This window comes from Protomyctophum bolini, assembly GCF_963924005.1.
Source record: "Protomyctophum bolini genome assembly, chromosome: 20".
Classification (NCBI taxonomy): domain Eukaryota; kingdom Metazoa; phylum Chordata; class Actinopteri; order Myctophiformes; family Myctophidae; genus Protomyctophum; species Protomyctophum bolini.
The window spans coordinates 5,262,477-5,279,841 of NC_137881.1; the positions used below are offsets into that span (position 1 = coordinate 5,262,477).

Consider the following 17,365-nt stretch of genomic DNA (forward strand, 5'->3'; position numbering starts at 1 on the left):
TCTAGTACCTTTATCGTACGCCGGCCGGTGTCCGAGCGGCTACAGTATCACGACAGTACAAATTATGCATCAGTCCTTGTCAGAAATGGACTGTCACCTTAAGTGCACTTGCTTACGCAAGCCTCTCCATCCCCCTCCTCTCTCTCTCTCTCTTCACATCTCCTTGGTCCTGCATGGCACGTAATCTGCCCAGATTTAGACCTGCTGCTTCTGTTTAATAAATCCACTAGTGATTAAAATAAGGCTTTCTGCTGCTTCTACTTTTGCCTTAATATACAGTGTATATATTTATATTATGTTTATTTCCCAGCAAAATAAAAAATAAAATAAATGTGTGTGTGTGTGTGTGTGTGTGTGTGTGTGTGTGTGTGTGTGTGTGTGTGTGTGTGTGTGTGTGCGTGCGTGCGTGCCTGATATACTATTGTATAGATTTATTTAGCCAGTTTTAGGTTTATTGCTTGAACTCACTCTGTCTTAACTGCTGTAACGCAAGGGAACAAACTTCCTTGTGAATGTGACGACTGTCAGCATCATTTCCCTTCATCCCTGCAGTAGCAGCTCAGACCATCTGTGGCGCTGTTGACACAGCAGAGACTAACCTTCCCTAATACATATGTATGCATCTATCCCATCCTGTATCAACTCCAACCTGCCTTGTCACGTCTCAATGGCAGACAAGAAGAGCCAGTGAAAATGTCCACGTTCCTCAATAAATTGCATTCAGGCAAATCACCTTTCCATGTAACCACTTCATAGAGAGATGGGCTGGCCGTGGCTCAGGGGTAGAGTGCAGGCCGGATGGCAACCGCAAGGTTCCTATATAGTTTGAACGCGGGTTCCCCCGAGTGTCGAAGTGTCCTTGAGCAAGACACTGAACCCTGAATTGCTCCTCCTGATGAGCTGGTTGGTGCCTTGCATGGTGTCCTCCTCCATCGCTGTGTGAATGTGATGCACAATGACCACAATCTATATGTAAAGCGCCTTGGATAAATATAGCGCTATATATAAATGCACCATTTACCATCGTAGAGATTGAAGCAGCTGGATGGAGCAGGATGGTTTAAACACAATATTCATGGTCCCGAGGTCAAAAGGACATGATGCCACACATGTTGTGCTCCTCAGCCTTTTAGCATACAGTACAGTAGGCCTAATGTAATGTGAAATGACAGGGTGAGCAAATCAATAAGACACCGCTGACCGCTTTGTCCTTCCCCATGCAGTGAGTGAGTGTTGAAAGGTCAGGACAATTGAAGGTTGATTGGATTCATTTATTTCATTTCTATTTACTTAACACATTTAAACCTGACACCAGATTCTACAAAATGTCTTCTTTAAATCATGACCGTTTTCTGAAAAACCTTCATGTTTCTATATCAGTGGTTCTCAACTATTTCAATGTCAATGAGCCTAAAAGTTATATATAATTGGCCGCCGACCCCCATGTTAAAATATGTAGCTTGTAGATCTGCTATATTTTTTTTAAATCGTGAAAATGTGGCACAAATCTTTGACTATATATTCTTTCAGTGGGAACATTTTTAACTCAAATCATTGCTTCTGGGAGGTCCCTGGAACAACAGATAGGGGTCCCTGGAACAACAGATAGGGGTCGGCGGCCAATTACAGAACATTTTGGGGGTCCTTGTGTAATGTTTGACATAGAAACATGGGCTTTTCAGAAAACTGGCAGGATTTAGAAGGCATTTGTAGAATCGGTGTCAGGTCGAAATGGGTTTTAGTACCAAGTAAAAGTACAGAATGCAGAATGTCCCTACATGTGACCGACTCGTCACTACCCAGGGCAAGGAAGGACACAAGACAAGGCAGCGTTTGTCGCTTTATTCCTCCAAGTCAAGGGAATAACAATTTGAAAGCATCACAATAATAGTTTACACAGGAGAGCAGATGGCTCTCCACTGTCCGGACAGAGGCTCTCTCCTCAGTGTTTGTGGAGGTGACTGATTTAACCTGTTGTGACCTTGATCAAGTCCATGATGCACAACAGGTGCGCAGCCACACCCCAGCTCTGAGTCCAGTTCTAGTTTGACTCAGGCCAGGTGTGACTAGCTGGCGCGTAGACCAGAGCTCTATTTTCAAATAGCCTCAGTTGAAATAGGGGCTGAAGTGGTTTTGTAATAATAATTAAAATCTGTGAAGTAACTATAGTAACAATAGTTTTCAAGTAATTGTAGTGCTATAAGTACAATATTTGCCTCTGAGATGTGGGCCGTATGGAAGTAATTAAGTATGGAATTTTGGAAATACTCCGGGAAAGTAAAATATCCTCAAAAGTGTACTTATAAGTACATGTACTTGAGAGTAAATGTACTTGGTTTCTTTAACCCATTCTGTACGGGAACCCCTTTTGTCGTTTTAACTATTGAAAAACAGCAGATCTACAAGCTCATAGCGCGCCACCGAGTGGCGCGCTATGAGCTTGTAGGTCTGCTATTTCTTTTTTATCGTGAAAATGCGGCACAAATCTTTGATCTTTCAGAAGACTTTTTTTAAATTAATTTCAACGTCAGGCCTACAGTAAATGGGTTAAACCACTGGTGGTGCGATGGGGTCGAGCAGGTGTTGATCTTTGAACATTTTAATTCATAATTTAGCCCCCACTTGGGGGGGGGGGGGGTCACCGTGTGTATACATTTGAGAACTTTACGTTTGTTTACAAGTTTGTCCTCTGCATTGAACAACCTAATTATGGGGAGCTGTGGGTGCTATAAATACAGTGCCCAGGGAGCGATTAAGGGTCAAATGACCACTCAAACACATGGAGTGGGTGGTCCAGGAGCCAGGGGGGCCAACCCGAACCGAACCGAGCCGAGGGGGGGGCTTCATGATTCCCAGATGGCGCCTCCCCTCCCCTCCCCACCCCTCCCCACTCAGCTCTGCATGGCTCGGCTAATCCAATCAGAACGATGCTTTCGCATTTTCACCCATACAGTCACTAGTCAGTGTTTGTAATGAATGACGTAGCCCAAAATAGGGACGCGGCCGTGGGGTTACTGTGGTCACAGATTTACGACTACGGTGTAGATAGAAGGACTAAGCATTGTGACAGCAGGCTGCAGGCAGGGCACCTGGGTGGTAATCAGTATTATTATTCATGCAAGCAATGGCAGCAGATGTTGCTCTCCGTCAGATGGACGCTATTCTGTAGATGCAAGATTTATTGAGCTTTATACTTTAGTTGTTTTTTTTTGCGTTTTTTGTTTTTGTTTTTACATCCCCGAGAGTCACATTCTTGGGTTTTTATATTGGCTCCTCGATATTAAAGTGATAGAGACATTAATGGAAACAATAAAATAAATAAAAAACGAAATACACATAGGCCTACAGTACACACACACACACACACACACACACACACACACACCATGACATCACATGTACAGTATGTATGTATGTATGTGTATTCATGTATGTACGACGTTGTAGGTAGGCTACATATAAATAATTCAAATCACACAATTACCATAAAAGTGGAACTACATGCATGTGTGTGTGTGTGTGTGTGTGTGTGTGTGTGTGTGTGTGTGTGTGTGTGTGTGTGTGTGTGTGTGTGTGTGTGTGCATGCTGTGACTGACTATAGTATAATACCCAATATCACTATTACTTTCCAGTTGATCGTATAATCAGTGGTGTGAAGTTAAGTATAAGTTAAGTAACTAAGTACATGTACTGGAGTATACTGTACTTAATTACAATTTTGAGGTATTTGTATACATTACTTCTACTCCAGGCAAACATTTTACTTTTACTCCACTACTTGATGGAGATATTTTGGTATAGAGGGTATATATACTTTAAGTACATTTTGATACCGACATTGCTCTGTGCCCTTTATATGTTTCCGTAATTGTATTTTCTTTTCAGTTTTTGTGCCGTGTCAAATGTGTCTATATATATATATGTGTTCTGTATACAAGGCCGCTATGGGATTTCAGTGCAAACTCACAATAAAGTACTAATATCATATCATATCATACTTTTGTAGTGATTTTTCTATTCCAGACTTTTACTTGTTGTAACAGATTGCAGTATTACTACTTTTACTTAAGTATAGTAAACCATTTTGAGTACTGCGTCCACCACAGCATCTAATCAGCTCCAGTACTTAGCGGTGAGACCTGTGCCTGTGGATTATCACTCGGTTAATCCCGTCAGAGGTATTGCTACAATTCTGCCCTAAACGATCTCTTCCACATCAGCACCACATTATTTTTTATTTTTTTTAAATATATACGATTAAGCCAAACCATGAGTCCACCTGTGTGCCTGCAGTGTGTCATAGTTTCACAGATTATAATATAATTACATTTCCCATTGGTGGCACTGTCTTTTTACATTATTATTATTATTATTATTATTATTATTATTATTATTATGTTACCAGTTTTTTTCCCTGCAGTACTAATAGATTTCCAAAACATAATGCAGAGTGCTGACCATGCAGTTGTTGAGCGGTGGCGCACCACCGTCTCCAACATGTAACGTTGTGTGTCCGTATGTATGTATGTATGTATGTGTCTTTGGAGAGTCCTTAGTTTATATATTGATAGCCCAGCTATATGTATTTATGTTGTACAGTAACAGGGGTTCATGGTGTATATTCATTGTGTTCATCATTTCCCAATTCCTGTACAGATGTGATCACGAGTCATAGTGGTCACTGCTTTAGCCATATACTGAATTATTTATTGGTATTAGGGAAAGCTATAATGTTATATTGTATGATTTCATCTGTCTCTAGTTTTATTGTTAACTTTGGTATAAATTGCTCGTAATGAAGTCCATATTTTATGTATTGCATTTTTACAATAAAGATTGTATATTTTAATATTAAGTCTGTGGTCCGTCTAGTATGTACCTATAGCCTCTGGTTACATAATGTTCTGTCTGTCTGTCTGTCTGTCTGTCTGTCTGTCTGTCTGTCTGTCTGTCTGTCTGTCTGTCTGCCTGCCTGCCTGCCTGCCTGCCTGCCTGCCTGCCTGCCTGCCTGCCTGCCTGCCTGCCTGCCTGCCTGCCTGTCTGTCTGTCTGTCTGTCTGGGGTACCAGCAGGTGACAAAGTGGTGTTTAGTTTTTTAGTTAGACAGTGAAGATGACAGTGAAGTGTCAATTTAATAACTTTTAACACCTTATACCAAAAGAAAGATAAGACCATTTCTGCATCAAAAGTAATCAACAAACTTGGTCAAACATTTGCCAAATTGTCAAGAAAGATGCAAACATTTTGAAAACAGCCGACATCATGCTCACAACACCTTGCGTTGCACGGTGTATACTGCCTATATAATATACTGCCTCCCCCTGGCCAGCTGGGGCGCCTGATGGTGGGGAGAGAGGATCAACTGGTTGGAATAGCGTGCTCGTGCATGCATAGAAGGAAGCATGAGGTCAGTCCATTTCTCTCCCCAGGTTTGGCAGAGGGGGTGTACTGTATAGCGCCCAGGATTACATAGATAATTGACACTGGCTGGGGTGAAAAAAATGCATTGCAAAAATCGTGTGAAATGTGATCATTTCGGTTGGGTCCTGCTATGAAACTCTGTTCTAAGTATTGGACCCTCGTCTGGTTCTGGTGTGTGACGACCCGGTTGACATTTCCATGGTTCGGCGGCGGACAGACAGACAGGCTAGCCCGGGAGAAGAGATTAACATGACACATTAAAACGTTCACACAGTTTATTACACACACAGCAACATTTTGGATACTTCATGTCCTATAATGACGTCACTGACTAGACATCACAATCCCTGCCTGCAGCACGCGGCCTAGCTTCAGCGTGCTCTAACACAGGTCTAAAGTATGTTACAGTTCAGGCAGTGCACCATACATATAAGTAGCCTACATTGCATATTCACGTACAAGTACCAAGTATCGGTACACAGCATGTTGTATAATCACAACAGGTCCCTTGACTGAAACCATTGACCCCATTGTTGTGTTGATTTGGTGTTTTGGCAAAAACCTTTTATGTACCAAAAAACAACTTGCTCTCTTTGGCCATCACCAACCTAGCCCCATCTGTTGAGCACTACCGCCTCTCCCCCCCCCCCCCCCTCCCCCCCACCCCCATTGCCCAATTGCTGACAAATCCACACAAGCATGTGGAGAAACAAAGGCTTGGGTTTAGTTGCCGGGCCAAAGCGAGCGAGAGAGGGGGGGACAGGTGGGGAGGGGTGGTGGTGTGTGTGTGTGTGTGTGTGTGTGTGTGTGTGTGTGTGTGTGTGCGCGTGTGTGTGTGTGTGTGTGTGTGTGTGTGTTTGTGTGTGTGTGGTGGGGGGGTCAGGGATCATTCTGTTGTTTTGTCAGAATGCAGATTTCAGACAAATCAAAACAACTGCCTCTAACAACCCCCCCCTCCAACCCCCCCCCCCCCCCCTCTATACCGACAGCCCCACTCACCCTCTCTCTCTCTCTCTCTCTCTCTCTCTCTCTCTCTCTGCTATACTCTCCCCACATGACGGCTGACTAGTCATCACTTTTATGCTGGGAAAATGCAGCCCCGATCATGAGCGCCGGCCGCGGCCGTGGGGGCGGGGCAGGGCGGGGGTGGGGTGGGGGCGGAGGTGGTGGGGGGGGGGGGGGCACCGCGGTGGGCCGGGAACCAAGGCCACGGGACCATTGTGGAGAAAAAGAGCTGACAGACATCCATATACTGTAGATGTGCATGTGCAGGGTCTCATTTTGATCTAAAAAATAATAATTAAAATAATACTGAAAGGACTCTGTCACGGTCTTTTCAGAACATTATTAGCAAAGCTATATTGCATTTCTAGCAGCCCTCCCTTTGAAGCAGTCCACTCAATATTCAAAGTGAGGTTTTTGGATTTATACATAATGCAGCTAAATGAAGAGGTGCAGTTTTAGAGCTTTATAGAACTCCTCAAACGCCTCCCTCAGTTATATTAACGGGCTGTGACCATAACCCATTAAGACCGGAAACACATCTGTGTCACTTTAGCTTTTAACCACTTTTTTAAACGAGGTGCATACTTAGTTTAGACTAGTCATTGGTTAGACTTGGGTTAAGGTTAGGTTTATAGGTGTGCTGCCCCGTGGGAGGTTAGGTTTAGGGTGAGGGTCTGAGATAGGTTGTATAGTTCTAGGACTAATGACTGGTCTAACCAATGACAAAGTCTAAACCAAAAACTGAATATAAGTACTGCACAAGCTTGTAGCGTGTGCTATTTTTGTGAAAATCTTTGAATTCGTGTATATATATATTTTTTCTTTTCTTATAGAAAATATTTTTAACTTGCTACATGGGGGGGGGGGGTCCCTGGAACAAAATATTATGAGTTATGAGATCTGAGAGTCGGCGACAAAAATACATAATAATTTTGGGGGTCCTTGACATGTCACATGACAACAGTTGAGCACCGCCCACTAATGTAGACGGATAGCGGGTTTTTTTCAGAAAACCGTTTTAGATTTAGAAGATTGAAGAAGACATTTTGTAGAATCGGTCTCAGGTCTTAAACGCTTAAAATACCATTGAGCATTGTTTAACTCCTCCAATGTAATGTAATGTATTGTATTGTATTGATTAATTGAGCACAATGGACTACAATGGAATAAAATTAGGCCCAAGAGGGCCATTAATGAGACCGATGCATTACAGCAATTAATCTGGGAAGCACTTTAAGAGCTAGTAAATGAGCTACATCAATCTACGTCCTCTCTGCTTTATTCATTTTTATTTTGTATTATTATTATTTAGGTCCCGTGAGATTTCTGGAACTTCTGGGTTTCCACTAGTGATTGACAAGCTGAAATATATACAGGCTGTAGGACAAAAGTAAGTGTGGTTGCGTGTGTGGTGTGCGTGCGTGCGCGTGCATAAGTGCATGAGTGTGGTTTGGTTCTCAAACTTTCACGGTTTTAACGTTAAATAGTCAGATTTGAATTAGGGACCCCACACCCTCCCTGACGAGCACTTTTTTTTGTATAAGTTGAGGTATTACATTAGGTTTGTCTCGGTTCCACAGATAAATATATAAACACATGGCGTTGTGAGCTTGTAGATCAGCTATATTTTCACAATATTTGCCTCTTTCTTAAAGGGCCACTTCACCCCTTTTGCAACCAGATCTTATTTGAATGATGTTTGAGAGACAAGAAACACTTTCCTGGGGGTTTTTATATAACGTGGGTAATTTGTGTTTTTATAGATATTTCAGTATTTCTAGGTGTCCATGGGCTCCATGATGTCATCGACACTGGGCTCACTTCCTTCCTGGACTACAATTCCCATAATGCTTGGGTCCACTGCTCCTCCTCGTGGATAGGGGGATAGGGCTGTCTTACTGAGACAACATGTAGTCCAGGAAGTATCGATGGCATCATGTAGCCCATGGACACTTTGAAATACTGAAATATCTAAAAACACATATTATTACCCACATAAAACCCCCATAGGAAAGTGTCCCAAACATCATTCAAATAAGATACTGTTTGCAAAAGGGGTGAAGTGGCCCCTTTAAATCCCTCCAACGCTCTCAGACATGACATGACGTCTATGGACCTTTAATGTTTGTCTTCTATAGAGCAGTATTGATACTTTCACTCAAGTATAAATCATGCAAGTATACAGTATAGGTCTATACTTTCTCTACACCACTGTATAATAGCTTCTTCTTCATGCCTTTTAGAACAGCATCCGAGGATCTAAGGGCCCTGCAGGTCGAGCACCTATAAAAAGCATCTCAGATAAAGGCAGGTGCATTAATTGCCATTTACTAGTGATTTATATAAAATAATTATAAGGATCTCTATGGGGACCTACTATATACCACGGGTCACGGACAAAGTCAGAGAGAGAAGGATGAGGCTGGCAGGGCACTGCGTCAGCCACCCAGAACTAGAAGCAAGTAAATTGACTCTATGGGAGCCATGCAACCACAGGGCAAAGCCAGGAGGGGAAAGAAGCGTACCACCCAGTGTTGTTTTCGTCGACTAAAACTAAGACGAAAAATGTTCGTCGACTACCTTTCTTCACTGACAAAAACTAAATAAAAACTAAATAAAATCGAATCTATGATGACTAAAACTAAGACTAAATATACTGACAATTTCGTCAACAAATAAAAACTAGACTAAAATGTTAGTAAGGGACTAGTGGACAAGAGATCCATTTTGAAAATAGCAGATATACAATCTCACAACGCGTCGCAGCGCGACGCGTTGTGAGATTGTATATCTGCTATTTTCAGCATGCAACCAAAGTGTAAAATATGTCATTACAACGACATCAAGGCCTGTCAAAACACATTTTAGTCAACTAAAATCGTATGACATTTAGTCGACTAAAACTAGACTAAACACTAGAACATTCCAGGTGACTAAAATGTGACAAAAACTAAGTGAAAACTATATTCAAGAGACTATGACTAAAACTGAAATAGAAATCTGCTGCCAAAAACAACACTGGTACCACCTAATGTAGACGTGCTGCGGCGCGACAGCTTGGCTGACAACACTGCAGAGCTCAAGAACCTGATGTTGGTATATATGTGGAAATATGTGGAGGGCAGCGATCCATATGGGAATCCCGAGTTGGTGTTGGCCCGCTAGACCTCACTCTCACAGCAACTAAAAGTCCGGAATTCAAAATTTACGTGAGTATAATTGGTACCAAAATGTATACTCCTGTTTCACAAGTTTTCAATTGCGATGTGAACCATTTGTGAGCTTGTAGATCTGCTATTTTCGATAGTATATGCGGCTGAAGTGCAGGTTAATGTATGTTTTGTATTAATAAATAAAACATGATTGTGGTAGTGGAGTATAAAGTACAATAGCCTATTTGTATCTGAGATGTATTAAGTGGAGTAGAAGTATAAAAGTAGGCCTATATACTCAAAATCGGAATACTCTACTAGGCCTAAATAAAAATAAAAATACCTCAAAATTGTGTATACAGTACTTGAATAAATGCACTCATAGTTTATACTTTACAGTTTACACCACACTGCCACATGCAGGGACTTCAAAATGGGTGTAGTGTAGGCTAATGCTTTGTCTGGCCTTTGTCAGCAATATTTAGAGTATTGATAATGGAAAGACAGACAACTTAATGTCTGCCTCTCTGTTTCCTGCTGAAGTACGCGGGGGGGGGGGGGGGGGGGTGGGCTAATCAATGAGGTCAGTGAATCGTGATTTAACATAGCCTACATCACCCTTTTGAGTCACGCATATACTTTATGCTTTGTTGAGATTATTATAAACGCGGGATTTCATGTCTGTGTCTGTCTGTCTATAATCCAGCCACTCAACTATAGTTTATATATATGCCATGAGGGCAGGGACGTGTACACATAGGGGGGCTTCATCGGCCCCTGCCCTTTTACCCCGTCTGTAAAACAACTGCCCTTTTACCCCGTCTGTAAAACAACTGCCCTCTCCAGACCACGAATGCAGCATTTTCCATGGTGAAAGAAATGCTAAATGCCCCTCCTAGCTCTCCTTTCCATGCAGCCATGCCGGAATTAAGGCAGCATTCAGGAGAATTGTGTTTTTCCCCCAAAGTCTCCTGAACTAATTTGTTTCTATAAATCCATGTCGTATATACACCAGTAGATAGAGTGCAGGGTTGCGCCAGAAAATAGCTTAGCTTGTTGTTGTAGCTAGAGTTGTGAGCTTGTAGATCTGCTATTTTCTCTATTTTATGGGATGTCAGTCAGTCAGCCCCTGCCCCTCTAATATAACACTCTCTACATGTGCCTGCATGGTGGAGGAGCTGTGACGTGGAGCGGCTTTCTCTGATGTGGAATGGACTGCATGGTGGTGGTGGTGGGGAAAATATAATAGGCAGTGAAATCGACACAATATATACTGTATACGTCCACAATATTGTCCGCCATGCACATGTGACCTTGAAGCTATATGTGTGTGTCCGTGAAATGTGCCGTGACTGTCCCTCGATCTCCATTTGATTTCACGACGAGTACGGCTGAATTTAAACTTAAAAACTAAGAATATAGCTTAAAAACGTAATTGTGCAATTATAGTTAAAAGGGTATATAGGCCCATATTAGGCACTATATTATGCATTAGGCCTGTGTACAGATGTGTTTCAATGTTAAGTTTTTGATAAAGGCGTTGATCTTCAAGAGGAAATGACCTTGAAATGACACGTATAGGCCTAGTAGTAGGCTATGCCTACTGGGAAATAAACAAGAGAAATGTTCCACACTGAATATACCACCTGCTCAGTCATCACACACACACACACACACACACACACACACACACACACACCCTGCCCTTTCTGACTGTGTGTGTGGACATCTCTCTGCCTTCACCGTGCATGTAAACCAACTCATCTGAGAGCTCCGCCCTCTTTAAGTGCAACATCACTGGTGCTTGCGGTGTGAGCTGCACCACATGCAACAACCCGGGGAGGAGGAGGAGGATAACCGCTTGTCTCCTGCACTATACGGTCCGGTCAGTCAGTCAGTCAGTCAGTCCCCCCTCTATAGCATAACAATATACCTGGCTTTATTATGAACAGAAACTATAGTCGGTCTCACGTGGTACTGTGAGACGACATGGTGATGCCCACCACCACCAGCCCAGCTGCCTTTGATCGGGAGCAATTAGTACTATAGATTATTAGCCAGGGCATTTTATATATAGCCTATATTTTTTGTTGTTGTTGGAAACCAGAAGAATTTCTCTCGCCACAACCGAGACGGGAGGGATGGTGATGATGCTTTGAGAGAGAGAGAGGTGAGCACAGCAGCTTGCGAACCAGTTTTTTCTTTTTCTTTTTTTTTGCAAAAGCTCCACCTCTGTTGTCGGAGAGGAGAGAGGAGAGGACAGAGGAGAGAGAGAGAGAGAGAGAGAGAGGGGACGATCAGCGACAGACAGACAGACAGACAGACAGACACACACAGTCACATTGTGCTCAATGAGAGCAAGAGGGCACGGAGGCTAGAGGAGAGAGCTGGATTCCTAATTTCTACACCTGCGCCTGCCTGCGCCTCCACCGCGGTTTGTTTCCTCGCCTCTATAAAGGTAAGAAATGATCCGCCAGTTCTTCTTCTATATCTCCGTCCTCGGTCCGGACTAGTGAACCTCTCTTTTCCACGCACTATGCGTCAGTCCACGAAGCGGGGCTGTCTGTCGTAGGCTACCGTATCGCGATAGATAGAAAGGGGGCTTTATTCTGGTGAGCTATTTGTTTATGATGACTGGGATTCATGGCTGGTGGTGGTGGTGGTGGGGGGGGGGAGTGAGAGAGACGGTTGAAGGGCATGGGGTGCATACTGCATATATGGCAACATGACGGTATAAACTCTCAAGTCTCAACACATTCTGACACAAATACTAAATAGTATAATATGAGCCAAGGCCTACCGTATTTGTGTGTGTGTGTGTGTGTGTGTGTGAGTGTGTGAGAGAGATACTGTGTGCGTGTGTGTGAGATACTGTGTGCGTGTGTGAGAGAGACACTGTGTGTGTGTGTGTGTGTGTGAGAGAGAGAGAGAGAGACACTGTGTGTGTCACTGTGTGTGTGTGTGTGTGTGTGTGTGTGTGCGTGCGTGCGCGTGCGCATGTGTGTGACTCATTATTTCTTTTTAATTGAACATAGGCTATTCAGAGGGCAGTTTCCCCTGATGTCTCTCCCTATGCAGTTTAAGCAGGCCATGCTAAACATATGGTGACATTATATGGTCTAAAATTAACAAGTTTAATTAAAAAAAAGAGTTAAGTTCATTGATTTGGACATTTTATTTCAACACTATAGTGGCAATAATAAGCAAACAAATCATATGCTTGTTTAAAACCCCCCCCCCTGCACCATCAGTAATGTTACGTATACAGGCTATGCTTTGGGTAGAGAATTAAGGGGCTGTGCTTCATTAAATCACAAAGTTCTAGTTCCTATATATTCGCTATAGGCTTTATTAACTCATCTGTGAGCCATTTATTTTAGGCATAATAGCCCAATTGTAATAAGTTTTGGTCGTTGTATTGTATTGGTTAAGATCTTTTTGATTAGTGGCAACCTTGAAGAACGTACACAGGACGAATGCAGACAGACGCACACTGACTGAAACTGATGAAGACCGACGGTGAAGAAATGTGAAGTTTTGAGGGAAAGCAGTTCTTTTGCACATCATGCAGCCGAAACGTTGCAAAAGCAAAGAAATGTAAAAGCAGTGGCTATTTCTGACTTCCTCCTCAGTCAGGTCAACGTGCTGAACTGCGGCGGGCACAGAATTAGACTTTAGCCTAGAAATGGTGTTGCATCGTTCGTCGTGCAGCAGGGCAGCTACACCAACCATTCCAGTACGTGTGTGTGCGACTGCTTTCCTTCAACCTTGAGGAGTGAACAGCATGCATCAGCTATAGTTTATTACAGCCCCTCAGTTGAACTATACACACACACACACCAATGTGTCTGTGTATAGTAGCCTACAATTGAACAGACACACTTAAAAAATCAATTTAAAGCAAAGCCCACCATTCTTATATACAGCTATAAAACACAGAACATCATTCTCAAGGTGGCCCTTGTTGGTTTTGTTTTATTTTTGCAAGCGTATATAAAGCTGCATTAGCCTATGTAACTTACTGCGCAAGTGCTGATTTTTCTTCTTTTTTTTAAAAACCACTGATTATCTAACAGAGCCTGACTGCTTGCTCTGAGGAGACGTATAACATTTTAACCTTCAGGTATAGAAACAGGGTTGTGTCCATATTGTCCACACTAGGATCTATTCTAAATGTCTCTAAAGAAGAACAGGGAGACCAGATACAACCACCCCACTTGTAAAGTTATATTGTATTACTATAAAGATTCAACAACATACTATTATATTCACTAAAACAACCTGGCCTGGGTAATATTTTTTATGTTTTAGGCTATATAGACAAAATCCTATAACATGTGTGAAACATCTCCCAGCAGGTCTAAATCTTGTTGATTTACTGTCAAATGGTTCAGAACAAGTGACCTTTTTTTCTTTTTAGATATAGTGGAGCTGCATTTTGCAAACACTTTCATGTTCACGATGCGGTACAAATACAATCAATCACATTTGTTGTTAAATCTTCTTATGTATATCTTTTTTTTTACAGAGGCTACTATGAAGACAGCGTTTGGCAAGCCAGACCCTGGAAAGCACCTGGAGTTCTCCTCTCGCCACATTTGAAGCCCAAAGAAACAGCACCAATGTATTATCTCCGATAGGGGCTTGTTCCGCCGCGCCACTCTCCCTCGTTCCCATCCCAGCTTTTGAGGAGTCAGGAGGACAACAAACAGTTCCCACAGCCATGGGTTTGGAACAGCCCAGCATGGACGGAGGAGCCGCAGCAACAACAACACGGAGACCCATATTGGGTTCTGCCGCGTGCAAGCGGCAGGCCCTGCAGCACCACCGGAGGAAGCTGAGGCCCGTGCGGATCCTCGGCTTCGTGCTGAGCCTGGCCGCCATCAGCGCCGTCTCATTCTCCTACAGTGCCTTCACCTGGAGTTCAGATAAGCCACTGCTTCCTCAGGAAGCCATCAGCCTCCACCAGTCGGCGCCCCACAGGACTCTGCTCTTCACGCAGCGCGACCAGGGCGACGACAACGAGTCCATGGCCGACATGCCCATCGCCATGAGGTCGTCGGCGGCGGCCGGCGGCAACGAGACGGAGAAGGGCGACTACCCCACGGACCTGTTCACGCTGGAGGAGCGGCGCCAGGGCGCGGTGTGCCTGCACATGTTCGGCATGCTCTACATGTTCATCGCCTTGGCCATCGTCTGCGACGAGTTCTTCGTGCCGGCGCTCACCGTCATCACCGAGAAGCTGGCCATCTCGGACGACGTGGCGGGCGCCACCTTCATGGCGGCGGGCGGCTCGGCGCCCGAGCTCTTCACGTCCGTCATCGGCGTGTTCATCTCGCACAGCAACGTGGGCATCGGCACCATCGTGGGCTCCGCCGTCTTCAACATCCTCTTCGTCATCGGGATGTGCGCCATCTTCTCCAAGGAGATCCTCAACCTCACGTGGTGGCCGCTGTTCCGCGACGTCTCCTTCTACATCATAGACCTCATCATGCTCATCGTCTTCTTTCTGGATAACGAGATCATCATCTGGGAGAGCGTGGCGCTGCTGTCGGCGTACGCCTCCTACGTCATCTTCATGAAGTTCAACGGGAACGTGGAGTCGTTCGTGAAGGGCTGCATGAGGACGAACGAGGTGGTGGAAGTGGAGGTGCAGCCCAAGGTGAGCATCGCACGCAGCGTCTTCGTTCATTATACAGTATGATTATTATAATGTATATAATTATACATTATATATATACAGCAGCAACGTTTGACCATGCAGAGGGCCCATTATATTTCCATACTCCACAATGCATGCATGTCCTAAAATATAGCCGATCTTACAAGTTCGAACTTGTAAATCGGCTATTTATTTTGCTATATTTGAATTGAAATCCCGAATATTTTTAATCGGGATCCTTGAAAAGTCATTTTTAAACTAAATACAAATATATTGGACATTAAAAAAAAGACAATAACATTATTTGTAATTCTACTCAGCATTAAGCTACTAATTTAGACTGTATAAGTCATTAAAGCGGATCATATGTTTGCATGTTTTGGAAATTGTAAAACAGCTGAAATCAATAACATATCCGGAATTAATCTGAGGGCCACATTAAGTGAAGTTGGGGGGCCGCATGTGGTCCGCGGGCCGCCAGTTGTATCATTATACAGGAACACTCATGTCTCTTTGCACACACACACACACACACACGCACGCACGCACGCACGCACGCACGCACGCACGCACGCACACACACACACACACACACACACACAGTATACGGATGTCTGCATTCATTCACAGTACACGCACACGTGCACAATATCAGCACACAGTAAAATCAGCTGTGCTTAATATTTGTTTGACAAACTGTGTCTGGGACCCTATAATGTTTATACACTTCAGTACTGAGCATTTTACTGTCTATCCTTCTGACTCACACCATCAAACAGCAGGTCCACAGGCTTTACAACAATGTAAACAATTGAAATATATATATATATATATATATATATATATAGTGTATAGCCGTTCTGTTGAAGTGACGCTGCATTGCAACGACGGCCATGCGGTATTCCACTGTGGGATTAATAAAAAAAGCTGTCAAATATGCCAGTGTCATTCTGGGTTAAGCTTGACAAATGGTTTCTCCCATAGTTTGTCAAACAAAATTCCTGGAAAGCTTTTTTTTTCATTCGTTTCTCATTGCAGTCAAAAGGAAATTCTAGATCTGCCTTCATCATAATATCTTTATTATATTTTAACTGTTGTGAGGCATTGCTTGTTGCATGTTTTCACATCAAAAAACCGTCCTCCACCACCTCTCACGTGGTAGGTATAGAGAACACAAGGGTTTTTTTTTTTTGGCAAAGTGGAGTAGTGTACACTCACTGTACTGTTAGAAAGTCTTTGTTGTCTATTGCTGATTTGAATTGTGACGTACTGTACTGTACTGTAAGTACAATAGAATTCATTCACGAACTGTATGTGCCCTCAATGACACTTGAGGGCAAAGGAAAAAAACTGTGTCGCAATTGGATAGCGGTGTAGAGATTATCCGGATGGATATATATACAGTATGTATAGGTTTCTTTGTGACATGAGAGGGAAATTATCTTTTTTTTGAGAATATGATCCCAGAAAGTTGGACCGTACAGTACACTGTAAATCTTTCACTGAATCAGGATTTGTATTTTTTATAAAGTGCACTTAATTTAATCGGCTGGGGGTCACATGATTTTCCAAGGAAGGCTAACGTCAATAATCACCACTTGGAATCCTGGTTTATTTATAAAAAAACAATATTTGTTTGCAGCAAAAAAAGAAGAGGAGGAAAAAAAATAGTCGGTTGTGGTGAAATCGAGTCGGTGCATTTTGTGTAAAGGAGGAATGCAGTAGTGCTAATAAGACATCCTTGACCTTGAGATGCAATGCATTCTGGGTACATTGGACAAGAGCAGAGAATGTGTGTGCGGGGAGGGAAGGTTGGTGTGTGTGAGTGTGTGTGTGTGTGACGTGCGTGTGTGTGTGTGTGTGTGTGTGTGTGTGTGTGCGTGTGCGTGTGCATTCGGGCACTGGTAGTGGAAAAAGCAACTTTTGATAGAGAGAAAGATACGGGACACAGTAGATGAGTGGACGAGATTCTGCCACGTTTCATCTCCCTCAGTCGCTCTCAGCAGGTTTGGCCTTTCCCTCCATTTGGCTCAGGCGTGGTGGGTGATGCTCCCATCACGGCTAACGCCACCACCCTGTGGGGTGATGCTCCCCTCACGGCTAACGCCACCATGACACCACCCTG

General features: G+C 43.4%; 1 protein-coding gene across 1 annotated transcript in view; it reads left to right on the forward strand.

Annotated features, from left to right (window-relative positions):
* Positions 1-14,301: 14,301 nt before the first annotated feature.
* The window catches only part of LOC308335917 (solute carrier family 24 member 2), a gene marked incomplete at both ends in the record, with an annotated part of 80,466 nt that continues 77,402 nt past the window's right edge, over positions 14,302-17,365 (forward strand). Inside the window, one exon of the mRNA XM_080793140.1 lies at positions 14,302-15,240. Within this exon, the coding sequence (XP_080649266.1) occupies positions 14,302-15,240 (939 nt within the window). The remainder of the gene's footprint in view (positions 15,241-17,365) is intronic.